At 47.1% G+C, this 20,538-nt stretch overlaps 1 protein-coding gene across 1 annotated transcript in view; it reads left to right on the plus strand.

The window, feature by feature from the left end:
* Positions 1 to 8,410: 8,410 nt before the first annotated feature.
* The window catches only part of FERMT1 (FERM domain containing kindlin 1), a 30,984-nt gene continuing 18,856 nt past the window's right edge, over positions 8,411 to 20,538 (plus strand). Inside the window, exons 1-6 of the mRNA XM_065401197.1 lie at positions 8,411 to 8,561; positions 11,989 to 12,222; positions 13,314 to 13,460; positions 14,157 to 14,370; positions 17,114 to 17,216; positions 18,629 to 18,736. Coding sequence (XP_065257269.1) covers positions 8,411 to 8,561; positions 11,989 to 12,222; positions 13,314 to 13,460; positions 14,157 to 14,370; positions 17,114 to 17,216; positions 18,629 to 18,736 — 957 coding nt within the window. The remainder of the gene's footprint in view (positions 8,562 to 11,988; positions 12,223 to 13,313; positions 13,461 to 14,156; positions 14,371 to 17,113; positions 17,217 to 18,628; positions 18,737 to 20,538) is intronic.

Raw genomic sequence — 20,538 nt, forward strand, 5'->3', positions numbered from 1 at the left:
CCTGATCAGAAAAATTGCCCAGGAAAAGATAAGTGAAGTTTCTTCTTCCCTAAAGCCAATATTAGTACTCCCCTGATTCTGGAGACAGATCCTGAGAGCACATCACATCAATATAGCATTTTAATATGACTAAATGTATGTAAACAAAGATTGTGTACACTTAGGCCAGACTTACATGCTTGGGGACTTTATTCTGGGCAGCAGTGACTTAAAAAGATTTGGGGGTCAGGATGGATAATCAGCTCCCAGTGTGATGCTGTGGCCAAAAGGGCTAATGCGAACCTATAATGCAGAGGTTGGCAACCTTTCAGAAATGGTGTGCCCAGGGCCGGCTCTAGTATTTTTGCCGCCCCAAGCAGGGAGGGGAAAAAAGAAGCTGCGATCGCGATCGGCGGCAATTCGGCGGCAGCTCTAGCACCGCTTCATTCTACGGCGGCAATTCGGCGGGAGGCCCTTTGCTCCCAGAGGGAGTGACGGCCCTGCCGCCGAATTGCCGCCGAACTGATGGACATGCCGCCCCCCTCTTCATTGGCCGCCCCAGGCACCTGCTTGCTATGTTGGTGCCTGGAGCCGGCCCTGGGTGTGCCGAGTCTTCATTTATTCACTCTAATTTAAGGTTTCACGTGCCAGTAATACATTTTAACGTTTTTAGAAGGTCTCTTTCTATAAGTCTATAATATATAACTAAACTATTGTTGTATGTAAAGTAAATAAGGGTTTTTAAATGTTTAAGAAGCTTCATTTAAAATTAAATTAAAATGCAGAGCCCCCTTGACCAGTGGCCAGGACCCGGGCAGTGTGAGTGCCACTGAAAATCAGCTCGCGTGCCACCTTCGGCATGCGTGCCATAGGTTGCCTACCTCTGCTATAATGCATAAACAGGGGAATCTTGAGTAGGAGTAGAGGTTATTTAACCACTGTGTGTGACACTGGTGCAACTGCTGCTGGAATACTGTGTCCAGTTCTGGTGTCCTTAATTCAAGAAGGATGTTGATAAATTGGAAAGGGTCAGAGAAGACTCATGAGAATCATTAAAGAATTATAAAACATGGCAAAGGTGATAAACTCCAAGAGCTCAATTTATTTATCTTAAGAAAGAGAAGGTGAAGGAGTGACATAGACTAATCAAAAGTACCAACATAGGGAACAAATATTTAATAATGGGCTCTTCGCTCTTGCAGAGAAGACATAACACAATCCAGTGGCTGGTAGTGGAAGCTAGACAAATTCAGTCTAGAAATAAGGTGTACATTTTTAAGTGAGAGTAATTAACCATTGGGACAATTTACCAAGGGTCCTGATGGATTTTCCATCAAGATTCAATCTTATATTCTAAAAGATATGGCCTAGGAATTGTTTTGGGGAAGGTCTATGGCCTGTATTATACAACAATCAGACTAGATGATCACAATGGTCCCTTCTGGTCTTGGAATCCATGAATCAAGGAAATGGTAATGACTGAAGCTGGGGAAAGAAAAAGGCTGCCATCCGTATGCAAAGCATAAGAATTGTTGAGGATGGTAAATGCTTTGAAGATAAATCTCCTGTAGGAACTTAGTTAGATGTTTCAGCTGGGACCCTGCTCTGCTTATCCCCGATTCTCTGCGGCTCGAAAAAGGATGGGAATTGGGTTGTCATGCTCTCATCAGAAGTAGATAACTGACGATTTCACTTATATTGTGGCATTTTGAGGAGTTGCCGAGACTGTGAATAGGACACAGCTGTTCCTGTAATTCTTGCATAACTCCATAGGTTACCCCTTCTGGACCATGCCCACTGACCTCATTTGATCAAAGCTTTAGGCAATCATTTGCTCCCAAATTGAAAGAGCCAGCCACCAGTCCAGCCAGGGTTGGTGGGAAGTCAGCAGATAGCTCTGAGACAACTGAGGGGCAGCCACTGACCTCGCCTCACCATCCTGCGCTTGTTCTAGCTACCGCTTGCAAAGAGGTAGAGTCTCTTGCTTCAACTTGCCCTGTGACCTGTATTCTTTTCTAGAGCATCTGGCAGGAGCCAGGGTTGTAAGTCAACTATTCCAATTACTCTGAATTGCCTCAGCTTTCCAGAAAGCCACCTGCTGTAGCACTAAGACAGCCGGGAACTGATTCTCTTGAGTGTCTGAGTTCTAGGACCAAAGCCCCATATATCTGCATGAAACATTTGTATCCCTGTGTTCTCCAGGGAGAAGCCTGTGGGGCAAGAGGGTTTTACATAGGAGGGACCATGTTTACAGTACTTAGATGAGAGGAAGAAAATATCCCCAGACACATGGAAGGGGGGGGGGGGGGTCAGCCGGCAGAGCCAAAAAAACAAAAAGCCAAATGCTGCCAGTGGAGCAAAAAAAGCCAAGTGCTGCGGGCGGAGCGAAATATTGGATCGGTCGGGACACGGGACAAACACCTAAATATCGGGACGGTCACCCTAGCAGTACTGTCCAACCATGTTAGTATTGCTTGTGGGGGCATGCAGGGTGTCAGGTGAAAGCACATGGGGGCACTCGGGATGTCATGTGACAGTTCATGTTTATTTGGCCTGATGCCACTTGACTTTTCATGCCTAAAGGAGGGGGGCTGAGGCCAGGCCTACCACAATTTGAGTGCTTGTCAAGGCCCTGTATAGGGAGGAGGCTTCTCCTTCAGGTAAAAATCTCCCTAATTTACAAACAGAGAGTCTCTGCCCATCAGGGGAAATTACCGCAGGTAAATGTGGTGGTGACACCAGGACAAATGGGGACTAGTACATACTGAGGAAACTTCTGGCCTTATAAAATAGAAGGTGGCGGGGCTAGAAAGAAATGATGGGCCAGGCGGCCCCTTCCTACTTACTTGTTCTTTCACTTCTGGGCTGCTGTCCTCCTTGTCCCTCCATGGGCTGCTGGCAGGGGAGGAAGGTCACGCCAGACATGGCAACTTGCAGCAGGAGCTGGGAACTACCTGGTCATGAGGGTGTGGTGACCCACAGCAGCAGCTGGTGACAACAGTCTGATACTTTCCCAGTCTTTCAGGAGTGGCTGGAAATCCCCATCCTCTGTTACATCTGCCCCGGGAGCAGGAGCGGGGGATTGACAATTATACTTTGTCTATGGCTGCTGTTGACATCCTAAGCAAACATTCCCCACACTCCAGAAAGTCTGGCCTTGTGCACATGTTTTTGGCCCCGACTTATCGCACAAGAACCTGAGCGTGCAAGGCCTGTCAATAAGCACCAGTGGGACCGACCTGTATTTTGCCAGCGCCGTCAGAAAGGTGCGTGGGTTGGAGAATCCAAGGGGCAAAAAACTACTTGGGAAAAGTGCTCTGCTACAGTCTTCCCAGGTGCCCTTGGGCAAGTCACTTAGATCCAGATCCTCAACGGTATTTAGGTGCCTCAGGCTGCTGTTGATTCCAATGAGTGAGGCACCTAAATACCTTTTGAGGCGCTGGCCTCAGTGTCCCCATCTGTACAAGGGGGATACGAGCACTGCCCACAGGGGGGGCTGTGAGGATAAATACAGTCAAGCCTGTGAGGTGCTCATGGGGGTGGGAGTCACAGCCGCTCCATGGATGGATAATTTGTACAGTGCCACAAGTTTGTGTTGTATTTAGCTGCGGGGGAGAGGCCGAGGGCGGTGCAGCAGGCGAGCAGAGCCGCCGCTGTGCTGTTTGCACGCTCCGGCTGGCTTGCCCCGACCTGCCCGCGCCCCGCTGCCAGACGGGGTGGGATGCCCGCGGGAGCGGGGCCGGGCCGGCTGCAGGAGCAGCGGATAGAGCTAACGCCGCGCCCTGGTTCCCCGCAGCCCCCCGGGGCCCCGCCGCGGCGCGGCGCAGGGCAGGGCCGGGAGGAGGGCGCCGCCCCCTCGCGGTTCTTAGGCACCAGGTGCTGGTGGAGGGAGCAGCCGCAGGTCTGGGAGGCGAGAGCTGCCCTTGGACAAGGCACGTGAGTGTGATGGGTGGGGAACGACCCTGAGCAGGGGCAGCTGGACCCCTTCTCCCGTGGGCAGCTTCCCCAGGCTCTCCTGGCTTCCTCTGGCAGGAGTGATTGAAGGGGGAGGGAATGATTCTTCCTTAAAGTCCTACTCTGTTTGCAGGTCTCTGGGTAGCTCCTGCTATGTTGGTGGGAGAGACCAGGTTGCTTTGTGTGATATCTGTAACCTAGGGGCAAGTGGCAGTTAGTTGTGGGGTGACATATTAATTGTAGGGTGTTTTGGTTTTTGTTTTTTTTTTAACCCTAATGGCCTTAATGGGTCCTTTGGAGAATGAGATCTGGATACCCAAGGCCAGGTCCTCGGCTTGCAGAAATAGGCGGTGGAAGTCCCGGGGAGCTTTCTTGATTTCCACCTGGCTTCTAAAGACTTCTGCGTGTAAAAACCCGCTTTTGAACAAACAGCGGTTCCAAGTTCAGGCTGAAATGATTGAATTGGAGGGAGGGATTGGAGGAGGAATGTTGGGCAACCAGATTTTCTGACTTTAACTGCTGGTAGCCTTTAAATCAAGAAATTGTCCTGCCTCCTACACTTCTTCAGTGTCACTCTGGGGTAGCCCACAAGTGTTTGCTGTTGAAGAAATTTGGGCCAGATCCTGCAGTCCTGAAAGCCAGTCGAAGTTTTGGTATTGACTTCAGTGGGTTCAGCAAGCTGGTTCCTAAGGGTTTTGCATGATGTTTTAAAACTTACATTTGAGAGTCTTGATTTCCTAACCCAAATATCATGTTTTTTAAATAGGTGCTATACATTTTGGTATCAGTTCTTAAATGCCAAGGTCATAGGTTCTTAAGAAATACCTACAGTAAATAGAGTTCATTTTGTTGTTGTTAATATTTTTATTTTATTGTTGTTTGTTTGTTTTGTTTTTTGCACTGGTGTGATCATTTAAACTAAGGAAAACCCCACTTTTGACTAGTAGGAAAAGAAACAAAATTCCCATTGGCTTCAGTTGAAGACGGGTTGGGCCTCATGCCAGTTTGTTTACTCTAAAATTAATGAAAGGATGTAAAGTTTGGAGCAGTAAGGGCTACGATTTATGATCTGTGCAAGTTTGTGTTTTCTAAAGAAGGTAACTGTAATGTGTTTCCCAGCAATTAAATGATTTCTATTATGTTGTTGCTATGACACTATTTAGAACCATTGATTTAATACCTTCATTCATATATAAGCCCAGAAGGCACCATTATCATCTAGTCTGACCTGTAAAATTTCACCCAGTTACGCCTGCATTGAGCCCCGTACTTGTGTGTGACTAAATTATATCTTCCAGCAAGGCTAGTCTTGATTTAAAGATGTCAAGAGATGGAGAATACACCATTTCTGTTGGTAGATTGCTCCAGTGGTTAATCACTCCCTGTTAAAAATGTATGTCTTATTTCTTCTTTGAATTTGTATGGTTTTAACTTCCAGCCACTGGTACCCATTATGCCTTTCTCTGCTAGATTATCTATTACTGTTTGTTTTTCTTATCACAGACAAAACCTCTGCCTTGAAAGGGAAATATTGAAGAGAGCCTTTAGAGAAATAAATCAGACAAGGCGCCTGTCACAATTACAGAGCTAGCTGTAACTAGCTCTGTAACTGTGAAATAATAATAATCTCCAGGGTGAAATCATGGGATTCTCCTACTCTTAGACTAGGCCTGTGGCTGCAATACTCTGTATATCAACCGTGCTTTCCCAGCAGGTCCAGCTGGGTTCAGCATCTGTGGTTCTTCCCTTCGGGGGTCTGTGAACAGAGAGTCCAGATGGCCGCCTTAAACCAAAGCATTGTTTGATTTCAACAGTAATAATAAAGCACAACATAAGGGGGGGAGAAGGTTTTGACATGGATATAGGCCTTTCTAGGGATGGTCTAACTTCTTCACGCCTCCCCAGCAGGTGTCTGTATGTGTCTGAGTCTGACCAGCTTCTCAGCAACAACGGTCTCCCTGTCTTAAGAGAGAGAATCGTTTGTAGCATTCTTTGTTCTCTCGGTTTGTGGGCTTTGGGTCCCTGGTGTCCAAACGCAGTTTGGTAGGCTCAACAGGAGGTCAGGCCCGTCTCCACAGGGCCAGTGGCTCTCCCCCCTGCCTTGTAACATCTCCCACGTGGGCGCTGAGGTATCATCTCAAGTCATTCTTTAGCCTTCCTGTTTAACCCAGTGTAGTCATACAGTGAACATCCCAATAACCAGCTCACGGACGGCATTCTTAAATTATTACAGAGCAGCCCCTGGCCATCTTGGTGCCCAGCTGTGCTTGGATCGGTGCAGGGGATCTTGGGCCCACAGGGAGCTCTGTGAAAGCCAGGGGCTCTCTACCCAGATAGAAGGTTCCATCCACATGAATATAACTTCAGGATTGGGGCTTTAATATGCCTTCCTAGCTTTAAACACAACCATAGGTTTTACTGTAACCCAAACTGAAGAGAAGGAGGAAGAGTATCTAGGTGTCAGAGCTGGGGATCATGTTAGTGATCAGTGACTTTAACATCCATATGGATGACAAGTCCTCTGAATGGAGTCCAGGATTTTGTGGCTACTGTGATGCTAACCGAGGAGGCTGTTGGTTTAACTCGCAGTGAGTCCCAGTTTGGACCTTGTGTTTGGGTTGGGGGTGAGTAATCCTGAAATCCCTACCCACCTCATTGATGGACCATTGCTTCCCTCAGTTTCCCTCTCCCTCGCGAGGGGGCCTGTTTGGATGGTTCACCCTCAGAAACTAATGACAGTTGAGTGGGAAGCTGAGGGAGAATGCCATTCCCCTGACAGACTGTGCTATCTAGTGGAATGTCATGTGAGAGGTTGTGGGATCATTCCCTGTGTTCTCCAGCTTGCTACGCCTCGGGACATAAATGCTTTCTTTGAAGTTCTCTTGCCTGTGTTCTACAGAGGGTGAGACTAGATGAGCTAATCATAGAAGTATAGGGTTGTAAGGGGCCTTGAGAGGTCATCTCGTCCATACACACACCCCATCCTGAAGCAGGACTAAAATCGATGAATCATAAGGCTAATTTTCCTCCTCCGTTGACAAGGTTGCCCCTAGGCATCCACTTCTTGGACTTTGGTCTAAGAGGTCACCTTGGCTTACAGGTGACCTGTGGCAAATGCAGCAGGAGGGAAGTGCTGGCGTTCCAGGGCCAGAAATCCTATCCTGAATCTGACCAAATGGGATACAAAGACTTTTTTTTTTAAAACGTACATTGTGGCTGTGAAGTAGGCAAATAAATGGTTTGTCTCTGCTGCAGGGTCTCCACTAGTGGGCGGTCACCAGTCTGCTGTACTGGACCCAGTCTTTGGATCCCATGTGCTCCCAAGCCCATGGAATCTGAGCAGCGTCCAGACGCTATCTCTAGTCCTTACCTCTTGGGCACATTCTGTCTGACACCCTTCTGTGGGATGGTGGGACCCAACAGTCCAGCTGCCCTAGGTCCCAAAACCAGTTCTGAACCTGCCGCAAGTCCTATGCACACTCTCCACAGAGCTCTACCTTCGTGGGCGCTCCAGCGTGTAGTTTAACTCTTTGGTGACACGTGGCAGATAACGCAAGGTACTCACTCAGGCTTTGCCAAGAACTTCTTAAACACACATGCACCTTACTTATAGACGGCACAAGACATTTACAGACCTATGGGAAAAAACAATGCACAGCTGAACGCATTTCCCTCCTTCAGAGTCCTCACCACTCCTGAGAGTCCTTTAGGGTTTGGTCATAGGGGACCAGGTCCATCTTGCCCCCCACATCTCCTTCTCAGTCTCCTCGTTCCGGTGATGGTCTTCGTCCCTTTGCTAGAGAGCCTGTCCTTTGAAAAGCGGGGTCGGACACCCCTTCCTGCTTCTCCTCTCACGTTGGGGGATTTTCCATTCTCCCCCTCCCTCACTTTGAGTGGCAGAGGGTTGCTAAAAGCTAGTGGCTCTGCCTGGCACCCCTCTGGAGCTATCTGGGTAAGACTATACAGTTGCTGATGGCGCTGTTTGAGATTTTCAGCTGTGGTGCATTTTCTACCATAAAATGGAAGCTATAATCCACACTGACGGTCACAGTCATAAACAGAGTGCATAAAATCAAATGGAATTCATGAGTTTACATAGACAGAGTGACGAAACTTCACAGCCTCCACCATAGCGTCTGTAAAGTCGTGATCAGCGGGTTTTCTTCGGGGAGTGGGAAGCTTGCTTGAACAGAGCTGTCTCTGCTCTTTCGCTGGTTCAAGTTCCCCCTGTTCTGAAGAAATATCTCCTGACTGTGGCTAAAATCATTCAAATCCAGTGGGAGCAGATTCTGGAGGAAACATATGCCACACCTCTGCTTAAGTTTCTGCTATTTCTCTGTCTGAGCTGTTGCCCACATCAGGCCCTTAATTAAGTCTCTTTCTTGATTATTATTTTTGTTTAAATGCATTTTATTTTGAACATCTGTTGATTTATATTTTCTTTTACTCTGTAGAACTCACAGTAGAGGTTGCTGAGATGACTTCCTCAAAAGAATATGGATCCAATTCTTGGGAGCTCATTGTCACAGTCGATCATCAGTATGAAGAAGAGCAAAAGGAATTTACGCTTCGGGTCTCGGGAGATCTACATATTGGTGGAGTGATGCTCAAATTAGTAGAACAAATCAGTGAGTAGAGAGAGAGAGAGTTAATTTGCATGCTGTTATTGAAATTACATGTGTAGATTTCCCCCTCCTCCTCTTCCTTGGCTCAATAGACAAGGCAGAGGAAAGGTTCGAGAGGAAACAAAGATGCAGCAAGGTGAAGTAACTTGCCCTCGGTCCCACAGCAGTTCACTGGCAGAGACAAGAATAGAACCCAGATTTCCTGAGTCACAATCCAGTGTCCCAGCCACTAACATAAGCTGCATCCTGAAATAATTATCCCAGGGCCCTGATCTTGCAGTTGGATCCATACAGGCCAAGAAGGAGCTTCCAGATACAACTATACCTGAAAAAATATTGACTATAAATGTCATTGTCTCTAGATTTCCCATAATACAGATATTTCCTCCACCACACTCTCCACAAGCATGATTCTCTCTCTTCAAATCTAGCAATCTTTGGTTACCTTCTTGCTGACTGCTGAGCAGGGCTTGTCTATATTAGTCAGGTGTGCATGCAGTGGGATTTGCATTCCTCAGACTTGGAACTGCTACAGAGTGGAGCACTTGGTGCAGAAGAGGTGTTATCTGGGCACCACTATTCATATCTTTGACTTCTCGTCTTGCTTCTGTGACTCCTGTACACAACAGAAGTGCTGCTGTCTTCTTTGGTCAGCTTGCTCAGTCCATAGCATGGCCTATCGTGACTAACTGTCTGTACCTCTTTTGTGACTGTGAATTGTAATTCAGGATAAGTTTACACTACACATTTACAGCGGCGCAGCTGCACCACTCTAGCGCTTCTGGTGAAGACGCTCTAAGCTGCCGGGAGAGACCTCTCCCCTCGGTTAATAACTCCACCTCCGCGAGAGGCAGTAGCTAGGTTGGCAGGAGAAGCTGGAGCGACGTAGTTACATCGAAGTAATTTTGTAGTGTAGACCAGTGTCATCCAAACTGAGAGGCCAGTTCTTCTGGCATGCAGCCGACACAAGGCTGCCAAAGAATTCACACACAAGAAAGCCCTGGCATTTCACCATCAAACATGCTTCTGAGTGGCTTGTTTCTTTTCCAAGGTGGTAGTTGTTCTAGAACAGAGTTCACTAGATTCATTTGTAAGAGCTTAAAGAGTGACTACATCCTATTCAGCCTGGAGCTATTGAAGCTGATGGGGAAGCCGGGGTAATTTCAGAACTCAAAGGAAAATAATAAGGTCACAAAGTCCATTCCCTTAATCCCTTGCACTCCACCCCTTTAGCCAAACAGCTGCATGGACTTTTACTTGTGACGTTTAACAAAAAGAAATCTACAGTACCAAGTGAACTAGATGGTCAGCAACACAGCCCCCAGATCCTACATGAACTGTGTCTGTTCTCTTTCGATGTTACAACTTTCTGGAAACAAATGAATTTGCTTTGTTCAATATATTTTTAATTTTTTGTTTTAAAATGAGAGCTGCTTCTTAGTTTAAGGCCAGAAGGATCTAGTCGGACTGCCTGTATAACACAGGCCATTAAAAATCATCCAGTTACCTCTGTATTCAACCCACTACATTAGATTTGGTTACAGCATATCTTCCAGAAAGGCATCCTGTCTTTGATTGAAGACATCAAGAGATGGAGAATCCACCATTTCCTATCTTTTCATCAAAGTTTTTCATCAAAAAAGCAAAATCTGGTGGTGGTGGTGGTTGTTGTTGTTTTTTCAGGTTTGGCAACAGAAAAACCAACTTATTTTTTTTTTTTTTTTTGAAAAAAAGTTGGTTTTTCTGTTGCCAAACCTGAAAAAACAACGTTTGGCTTTTGAGAACCAAAACCTGAAAAATTTCAGCCAGTTGGGCAAAAATTTTCAGTAAACCTAAAATTTTCCCCCTGAGCAACAGAAAAATGTCAGGTTGGCAGAAACTGAAACATTTCTGTGTTTGGGGTGCTGGGGGAGGCAGTTTGTTAGTTTTTCAATAAAAACTGAGGAGAAAAAATTAAAACTTGACATTTCCCACAGAAAATTCCATGTTGATGAAATAGATGTTTTCCATCAAAAGCACTTCAGAGCTGGTCCAAAATTTTCCATCAATTAATAATTTTACCAAGGAAACTGTTCTTCCAGCAGTGGACTAGCACTGTCACTAAGATGTGCTGCAAAACACAAGACCTTGTCTCTTTCTAGCAGCTCCTGCATTTAAAAGATAATCCATCCAACAACGTTTTAAATTTCTGGTTAAATTTCATTAGGTGGTGGGTGAAATGATGCTCAGGTTGTTCATTATTTAGAAGCTCTTTGTAAGAAGTGTGTTCTTGCAATAATGTAGAGAATTCTGGATTAAAGGAACGTCTGTCAAATCATACAGCTACTGATTTGCTCTAGTTATATAGTTCCTAAAGGTCCAAACCAAGATCAGGGCCCCACTGTGCAAGGTGCTGTACAAACACATAGTGAGAGATGGTCTCTGCCTTGAAGAGAGTATAATCCAAATAGCTACAATGGGCAAAGGGTGGGAGAAATCTTTGAAGATGTGGATTCAACTCCTAGCTCTGCTGTAGCCACCTTGGGCAAGTTGCTGCATTTTTTCAGTTCCTGAGTCCCCCGTCTTTCCCCTTGTTCCCCTTCACAGACACCACTGCAATCCACAGACTTCCCACTCGGCTGCCACCTAACCCTGTAGTAGCTAACCTCACTTGGTATCACAAGTTTTTCCATCTGGGCAGGTGCTCTGCAGCCTCTCTGAGTGCCCGTCTCCTTCCTGAGCGTGCACGCTACTGCCTCGATAGGCCTCTGAATGCCTGTTTCCTGCTTATGCCCTGGAGCAGTTACAAACTGGGGCAGGGGTGTGCAGCTCCCAAGTCGCGTGCAGGGGCCCAATCCAGTAGGTGGGTTCTGAGCCTGCCTCCCAGCTCAGGCCCCTCCGGTGAGTTCACACAAAACAGCTGGGGTGGGACTTCCCTCCCAAGCTGCAGTGGATTGGGTGCTCATCCCAGGATGTGGGAGACCCCCAGTTCAAGACCCTCCTCCACCTGAGTGGGAGAAGGGATTGGAACAGGGATCTGTCACCTCTCAGGTGTACTAGGCTGCAGAGTCATCCTCACGCTCTCTGGCCCAATTAATATTTAATTATTAAATGAAAGAGGAACAACAGCAATAGGCGAGATTGAGGGAGCCCTACACTAGAATAGCCCGATGGTTAGGACACTCACCTGGGAGATGGTAGATCCCTGTTTAATTCCCTTTGGGGAACTTGAACCAGGGACTGTCTCTTACTGGGTGTTTGTACAGTGTCTAGCATACTGGGGCCTTGATCTCAGGGTTTCTAATTATTAATATTTGTACTATGGTAACAACAGTCTCATTGTTCGTCTGATCTGTAGCTCCGTGTTTCAAAACAAGACTTTTGAGTGGATCCGCTTTATAGTTGGTTACTGATCGCGTACTTTGCATTCCCTCGTTTGATATTGCCCTAGACTTATCCCGGGATTGGTCAGACTACGCTCTTTGGTGGGAGCAGAAGAAGTGCTGGCTTCTGAAGACCCACTGGACGCTGGATAAGTGTGGGGTGCAGGCAGATGCCAAGCTGCTCTTTACCACGCAGCACAAGATGCTGCGCCTCTGCTTGCCGAACATGAAAACCGTGCGGCTGAAGGTCAGCTTCTCTTCGGTGGTGTTCAAGGCTGTCGGTGACATCTGCAAAACCCTCAGTAAGTGACGCTTCGTCTCGGATTGCAGCTGTGTTTCAGAGCTTCCTGTTGGCTCGGTGTCTGCAGCCCCTACTCATGCGAGACCCCTCGTGTTCGAGGCCGGGAAGAAATTTCCCCCCAGTCGGATTGGCAGTGACCTTGGTGGCTTTTCGCCTTCGTCTGTAGCATGGGGCGAGGGTCGCTGGCTAAGATCATGTGGGCATAGCTCTCTTAATCACGTCCCTGCCACTACCAGGGCCCCAGGCATTGGTGCACCGCTGTCCCTCCACGGTGCCGCAGCAGAGAACAATAGTTTAGTCTCCTGAGGGCTGTAATCCTTTGGTCTCATACCGATTGTTGGGCTTGGTGTGGGGGTGGCTGGGTGGTGTTGGTGGCCTGTGCTATACAGGAGGTTTGGTGGACCCTTCTGGCCCTAAACTCTATGACCTCAGTCCCAGACCACAGGCCTGGACCTTTCTGAAGAGAACACAGACTTTTATGTTCAGTATCCAGTGCAGGTTGGCTAACAGGGTGAGTCTCCGCCCTTACAGATCCCTGATCCATAACATTATCAGGAGCTTCTCCTGCGACCCACGTGGCTGCTGATTAGTGAGAGTTCTGAGGGTGGCTTTAGGTGGCTGAAGCCACCAACTCCTTTCACGCTGTGCGCAGAAGAGTTTGAGCCCCGTTCTGCTCTCACACCGGCCTTACCACAGGGTAGCCCCGCAGGGTGGGTGGAGTTACTCCCAGAGTACATTAGCATAAATGAGGTGAGAATTGATCAGGCCCATTGCCTTTATTTCTTTCCTATTAAGAAGTGAATTTTAGTGCTTGAGAAATGTGTAGCACTGCTCAGACCAGGACATCCATCCTGCTTCCCCGCACAGCCCTGTCAACATACTACAGTCCTGAGCCACAGCAACCCTGGTATGCCAATGATGGATTTCTCCCAAGCAGCAATTAGCAGTGGATTATTACTTGCAGCTGGATTGTAGGTTGTAGGATACAGCCCTGAATACGGAGGAGTCCCAAGTGCCGTTGCCGTGTGTGGTTTTTATTGGCCATTATCTAGTAAGATTCCGTAGCCTTAACTTCAGCACTTATCATTGTAGATATTAGACGGTCGGAAGAACTCTCTCTGTTGAAACAGTCGGAAGATACTTTGAAAAAGAAAAAGAAAAAAGACAAGAATAACAAAGAACCCATCATAGAAGACATTTTAAACCTGTACAACTCTCCAGTGATTTCAGGATCACCAGGTAACGAAAACCCAGGTGGACTTTATTCAGCTGATTTTTTTTCTTTTAAAGAGAAATATTTTGAGGCCGAGGAAGGGGAAACAGTTCTTCATGTTGTGCAGTTAAAACAGGAGGAGGCACAGAGGTGTGCAGGGAAGCAGAAGTTAAAGGGATGCTGTTGACATGAAATCTAGCCAGATTTTTTTTAAATGATTTGAAAGTAGTTTCAGGTCCTATCCCAGCCTTTGAGTCTCCATGCCAGCGTTTGTGGTTTTATATCACTATTTTTTAAATAGTTTTTCTGTCCCGGTGCTCCTGAAAGACCCACACAGACAAAAAGGGTATCTGACGAAGGCCCCAACCCTGCAAACAGTATATGCTGCTGCTTCATTGGCAGTGTGAGCCCAGCTTTGGAATGTTCAGTCATTTCTGACATGCTGCAAGAGAGAGAATGGAACTGCTGATTTTTTTTTTTTTTTAACATTTTATATATCAGCCAAACCTGAGTGGAATTTCATGGGACAAAGAAAAGGCACTTCTCTACCCAGCAGGCATTTCCCCAGGCAAATATCTAAGGCCTGCTTTGAACAATGGAGGTGTGAGAGCTTCTCAAAGAAATGGTTTAGAATCCTGTATAACAAAGTGCTAGGCAATGTAAAGATAGCGGTCACTACCAGTTCCCCTTATAATAATACATTATTGTTTTTTAACTTGCAGCAAGTCCTGGTTTATACAGTAAAACTATGATTCCCATTTATGATCCTGTCAATGGAACACCAGTCTCTTCTACTATTACTTGGTTCAGTGACAGCCCTCTGACCGCACCGAACTGCAGCATCCTCGCCTTCAGCCATCCCAACTGTTCTCCGGAAACACTGGCTGAAATGTATCAGCCTCGGACCTTAGCTGACAAAGCCAAACTTAATGCAGGGTAAGGATGCTTCTCTTTGGCATGTAAGCTCGCTTAGCTGAATTGACACTAATCCAGCCTTTTCAGAAATGAAACACAGAATTTGAAAACCTAATTCTTGTATTTAGTTGCGTGGTATCTTTAAAAGGGGTCCTTTGATCTAGCTCTCGTCTCATAAATGCTTCTTTGACTCTTTTCTACTTTTTGCCTTTATGCCACTTATTTTGTTTTAAGTGTTCAGCAACGTAACATAAAAAGACACTAGACTAAATTTTTCTTTATCAGACCACTGCAAATCCACTGAAGTGTGTAAGATCGCATTGGTGTAATTGAGAGGAGAATTTGGCCCTCTGTCTAGTAATGGTGGCTTCTCCTTAAATAAAGCGCTGAGGGCATGTGTGATGGCCGCCATCTTCATTGACACAGTGGGGATTGAACTGGGGACCTCCAGAGCTAAAAGCGTGACCTGCTACAGCTTGAGCTAAAGAGCCAAACTCAAGAGCTTGGACTTTAACAGAAAAACACTTTTAATGGAAATTTTTCAATCAGCCCTACTGTAGACTTATATTTTCTGCTCTGGAGGACCCAGTTTCAATCCTTAGTGTATTGACCAAGATGGCAGTTGCCGTATAAGTGAAGGCTGTAACAGACCCACATCCTCTGTAGATCATGCGTCAATCCTGCTCCTCTGCATGCATGCCTAGACTTCAGCCATAATTGAAGACCTGGCAGAGGAATCACTGAGCCTGCGAGCACTTTCCACAAAGGAAAACTGCATTTTTTTTATTTATTTTTTTTAGCTTTTTGTCACCTAAGTGGCTCCACCCCCTCCTCTCAATCATTGCAAATCAGTAATTCCTCCCAGGAATGCACCTTGACTAAACAATGCACTACTGCAGGCCACAGACAAATTCTACTCAATAAGATTTACAAAAATGACTGTGTTGTGCTCCCTCTGCTGGCTCTTCATCCCCAACAAAGACTACTCCTAGGTCTTTGCTGACATATGATGATATTGGTGCATGCTTTGGCTAGGGTTACCATATTTCAGCAAGCAAAAAACAGGACGGGAGGAGCCCTGCCCTAGCCCCGCCCCTGCCCCTCCCACTTCCCGCCCCCCTCAGAACCCCCAACCCTCCCCCCGCTCCTTGTCCCCTGACTGCCCCCTCCTGGGACCCCTGCCCCTAACTGCCCCCCAGGACTCCACCCTCTACCTAAGCCTCCCTGCCTCTTGTCCCCTGACTGCCCCCTCCTGAGACCCTCCCCCCATCCTAACTGGCTCCCTAGGACCCTACCCCCTACCTGTACCCTGACTGCTCCAACCCTTATCCACACCCCCACCCCCAGACAGACCCCTGGGACTCCCACGCCCCATCCAACCACTCCCCACCCCCTGACAGCCCCCCCCCCCAGAACTCCCGACCCATCTAAACCCCTCTGCTCCCTGTCCCCTGACTGCTCCAATCCCTCGCCCCACCCCCAGAACTCCCAGCTCCCCCCCCCCCCACTCCTTGTCCCCTGACTGCCCCCTCCTGGGACCCCTGCTCCTAACTGCCCTCCAGAACCCCACCCGCTACCTAAGCCTCCCTGTTCCTTGTGCCCTAACTGCCCCCTCCTAAGACCCCCCCCCCACCCTAACTGCCCCCCAGAACCCTACCCCCTACCTGTACCCTGACTGCCCAAAACCTTCTCCGCCCCCCCCCCAAACTCCCGACCCCCCCCCCCCATCTCTTGACTGCCCCCTCCAAAATCTCCCTGCCCCTTCTCCGACCCCCTGGCCCCCTTGTTGTTGGCCTTTGCCTAACGTCTCTGTGAACTTGCTCAGGAACGACCTGAGCCGTTCGTCCCGGCACGCTGGGCAGCAGGGGAGGAGGAGCGGGGGAGGAGCTCCAGACTGCCGGAGGCGATCTGCGAATGCAGGGAGGGAGGGATCTCAGCTGCAGGGGAGAGGAGGAGGGACTCTCTCTGGCTGTCGGAGCCCCATGTAAGTGGCACCATCCGGCCAGCTGCCCTGTTAGCCGCGCACGCTCGGCATTGGGGGAGGGAAGTCCGGACATTTACAAATTCCCCCCGGACGCTATTTTTAGCTCAAAAAGCCGGACATGTCCGGGGGAATCCGGACGAATGGTAACCCTAGCTTTGGCATGAGATGACCACCAAAGTGCTCTTGTTAGATGGGGCCTATCAGGATTTGTAATCCCACAAGCTGACCTACTGCACACTGACAGTGATCCTGTCTTTTAGCCTTTACTTTGTCATTTAGACATTGAGGGAGCTGGTCAGCAAAGCACTTATGAATAGCCCCATTGACTTCTGTGCTTAAAGTTCATACTTCAGGGCTTAAATAACATCTCGCTAGTAGGGGGTCAGGAGGAAACTTCTGGGGGGGGGCAGGTTACCCCATAACTGCCTACTGCAGGGTTTTTTACACCTTCTTCTGAAGCAACTGGTCCTAGCTACTGTTGAAAAAGAACATAGTGGATTGGGTGGATGTGGGGTCTGACCCCTTTGAGCAGGGGGTTGGACTAGATGACCTCCTGAGGTCCCTTCCAACCCTGATATTCTATGACCCAGCCTGGTAGTTCTTGTGTTCCTTTGTTTAAATACTTTAGACACCCATGCAAAAATACAGTGTGCTTCAGTTATGTGAATTTGCCTGTGCTTGTAGGAGCCAAAACTATTCGTTCATTAGAGTTACTCTGTAGCTTTGTATCTGACATTGTTTTCCTGGCACAACTGAATTTATTTTTTGTTTTTTCTCCAGCTGGCTGGATTCATCACGATCGCTTATGGAACAAAGCGTCCAGGAGGACGATCAGCTTCTCTTACGCTTTAAGTACTACACTTTCTTTGATCTGAATCCAAAGGTAAGAGTCTCTTAACTCTTGGTTTCTGTCGTTTCTCTTTGTTTGACCAGCTTTCGTGTTCAGGAGCTGCAGCACAAGTCTCTTGTGATTCCTAGCTAAAACGCAATAAAGGGTTGCTCGGAAGTCTCATATTCAGTGAATTCTGCTCCTTGCGGATCTTTCAGCTAAGAATTCGCCCTCTTCGCTGAGTATTTGATACCCAAGTGGCAGTTTGCACATTCTGGTCCCCTCCTGTATCAAAGGGCCTAATACTGCTCCTGCTCCATTGAAATCAATGGAAAGGCTCCCACTGGGAGTTGGGTTGGGTCCAGAGAGGCCAGAAGAATGGGAGAGAGGCCAGAGCTGTGTCCCCAGGATTGTCTCCTTTCAAGTACATTCCTGATATCTGTTGGGGTTGTTGCTGGGGGTCCTGTTTCCTCCTCCCTTCCTGACTGCATGCCAGAGGGGTTTTGCATCCCAGTGGGCTGTTCCTCTCTGTTCCCCCTTTCCAGATCTCCAGAGCTGAGACCTGTCCCCCAGCCTCCCTCCCGGGAGTCACTAAAGATTCCAGCCCCCAGGCAGCAACCCATCAAGGACACTGAACTCAACCAGGATGCATGCAGTGCTCTGTGAGCAGGGAGGGTAGCCCCAACTGGGCTCCGGGCCCTTAAGGTGGCACTGCCAAGATATGGCTCAAAGATTTTCTTAACTATAAGGGCCTGGTCCAAAGAAGAAGTGGTCAGGCTTTCAAAAGAGCTTGTTTATTTCCTGCATTTCTCTCAACGTGGGCAACAAGAATAATCTGGGTAACATTTGCAAAAGTACTTAGGAGCCTAAGTCTCATTTGCAAAAGTCACTTTGGGTCAGATTTTTAAAGGTATGCAGGTGCCGAACGCCCATTGAAATGCCACTGGGAACCTCAGTCTCATTGCCTTTTAATGGGATTTAGACTCTCAAGTGCCTAGGTCGGTTTTGAAACTGGCACTTAGGCTCCTAAAGTTACTTGAGTGCTTTGGTAAGTTTGCGCCTTAGTTCTTTGCATCTGCACTGATAGTGACTTACACAAGATTACAGGAAGTTGAGTTCTGCTTTTGTTTTATTTTTAAAAACATCACTTAATTAGGGCCAGATCCTTAGCTGGTGTAAATCAGGAAAGTTCCATTGTAAATTGTAGCTGTACCGGCTTATACCAGCTGAAAATCTTGCCCTTTTTTAAATTTTTTTTTGGCGGGGTGAATTAATTGTTATTTATCTAAAATGCCTGAAAGGAATGTGCTTTCTAGTCTGATTAAAACGTGGGGTGAAATCCTGGCCCCACTGAAGTCAATGGGAAGTTTGCCATGGACTTCAATGGGACTAGAATTTCATCCATTGTCTCCTCCAGTCAAGGAGTTCCTACGTGAACTAATGCAGCATTTTATCTCTGCCTCCAGTATGATGCGGTGCGAATAAACCAGCTATATGAACAAGCCCGGTGGGCCATCCTATTAGAAGAAATCGATTGCACAGAGGAAGAAATGTTGATCTTCGCTGCATTACAGGCATGTACTTGATCCTAGTTGAAAAACCGGTTTTCTCAAGGGGGTAAACACAAGCTAGGGCAGGAACATAATGGAAAGAGCACGAGCTAATTCCTCGACTTGAGCAGTTGTTTGCAGTTGTGCTTAGAGTTCTTCCAGAGATTGATTGTTGGATTCTGTAAAGTGTTTCATGCTCAGGTTAAAACAATGTCCATTATTTACATGCGACACATGCCTTATGTAACCATTTATTAACAGTTTCTAAAGCAACTATAACCACATTAAATCAGAGCTATTTATTTTCCATTTCAGAAAGCATTTCTTCTTCAGTATTAACTGCCTACAGGGTAGCCTTTTAATAATGGCTTCTTTGGAAGGAGTTTTTAGACAAAGTTGCTTTATTTACTACCTGTCAAAATCCCACTTTACCCCCGAGGGTTTCTACAATGCAGTTATATTTTGGCAATATAAAAATCTGCAGCACATTGAAAACTGAAAATGTGGGGACAGTGTCAAGTACATTTGAGTTTAACCTGACAATAAATAGCACAAGGAATAGCGTTGTGGTGATATAACACTACAGGGTTCTGGTCCAAGACTGGGACTACTGCAACACAAATAATAGTTGATGATAAAACCCCTTCCTTTTAAAATGGAGTTTCCATGGAATTCAAAGTTTGCCACCTCTGAGTGCCACAGAATCCTGCAGTCTTGCTGCAGAATTTAGATCCAGTTTGCCCCAGAGTATGGATTGAAGGCTGGAGTTATGGATTTGTAGGTTACAAAGCCAGAAGGGACTGCTGTGATCATCTGATCTGACCTCCTGTATAACACAGGTGTCACAGGGTGTTCTACTTGCTGCTGGAGCGCCTCCTTCTGGCTGCATCTGGGGATTAGTTCTGCCAGTCCAACATCCCTCCAGCTTTTGCTCACTGCATCACGCTCCTTGTCCTGCTCCTTTGGGACTCAACTACTCCCGCTTTGTAGCTTGCCCCTCCAGCCAGGTCACTCTAGTCCTCCCTTTCCGGGGTATCAAAGTCTCTCAGGACCCAATGTCCCAGGCAGTCCTTCCTCTGAGAGCTCCGTAATGGTGCCGCTGCTCAGTGGCTGGTAGGGGAACCGAGGCCCGCCCTCTCCATGAGTTCCAGCCTAGAGACCCTACAACAAGCAGTCAAGGTCTGCACAGTCCCGAACCTCACTGCTGTATCCCTGACTACTTCCTACCTTACCGTCTCTCACCTTGAGAGTGACTGCAGTTCCTCTCTCTGCAGCCCCCTGCTTGCTTTCTTTTCTTTCCCTTTGTTATGGCGTAGCAGAGTTGACTGAATAGTCACAACCTGCCACCAACTATAATTCCTCAATACTTAGCGGGTTTTAGCCTCTTGCTCTGCCCGGTGCCTTTTTAATAATACCCCATTTCCCAGTTCTTTTACTAAATCACATAATGTAATTTTTTTTTGCCTTAAGATGTTTGACTTCCTCAAAAAGCTGTTCCCTTTCTTTATTAAAGCCCTGACATACCCATCAAAGATGATGGATTGTTTCTTCCACCTTCGAGTGAACATAGTCCACCTTTGTGACTTTTTATTCGAAAAAGATTTCTGTTTAAGCCACAATGGTCAAATTGTATTCTTAATAAAAGCATTTCCGTCGTCCTAGCCAGGCCCTGACGTATATTGTAATCCTGAACTCTAGGGCACGATTCAAAAAATCTTCTGCCTCTTTTTCTCATTAATCCAATTGTTTTGCCATTCGTCTTTTCCATTTTTCTGTACTACGTTTCCCCAAGTGTATTTCTATGTCAATCCTTCCATTTCTTTTAG

The sequence above is a fragment of the Emys orbicularis genome, chromosome 3, assembly GCF_028017835.1.
Source record: "Emys orbicularis isolate rEmyOrb1 chromosome 3, rEmyOrb1.hap1, whole genome shotgun sequence".
Taxonomy (NCBI): Eukaryota; Metazoa; Chordata; order Testudines; family Emydidae; genus Emys; species Emys orbicularis.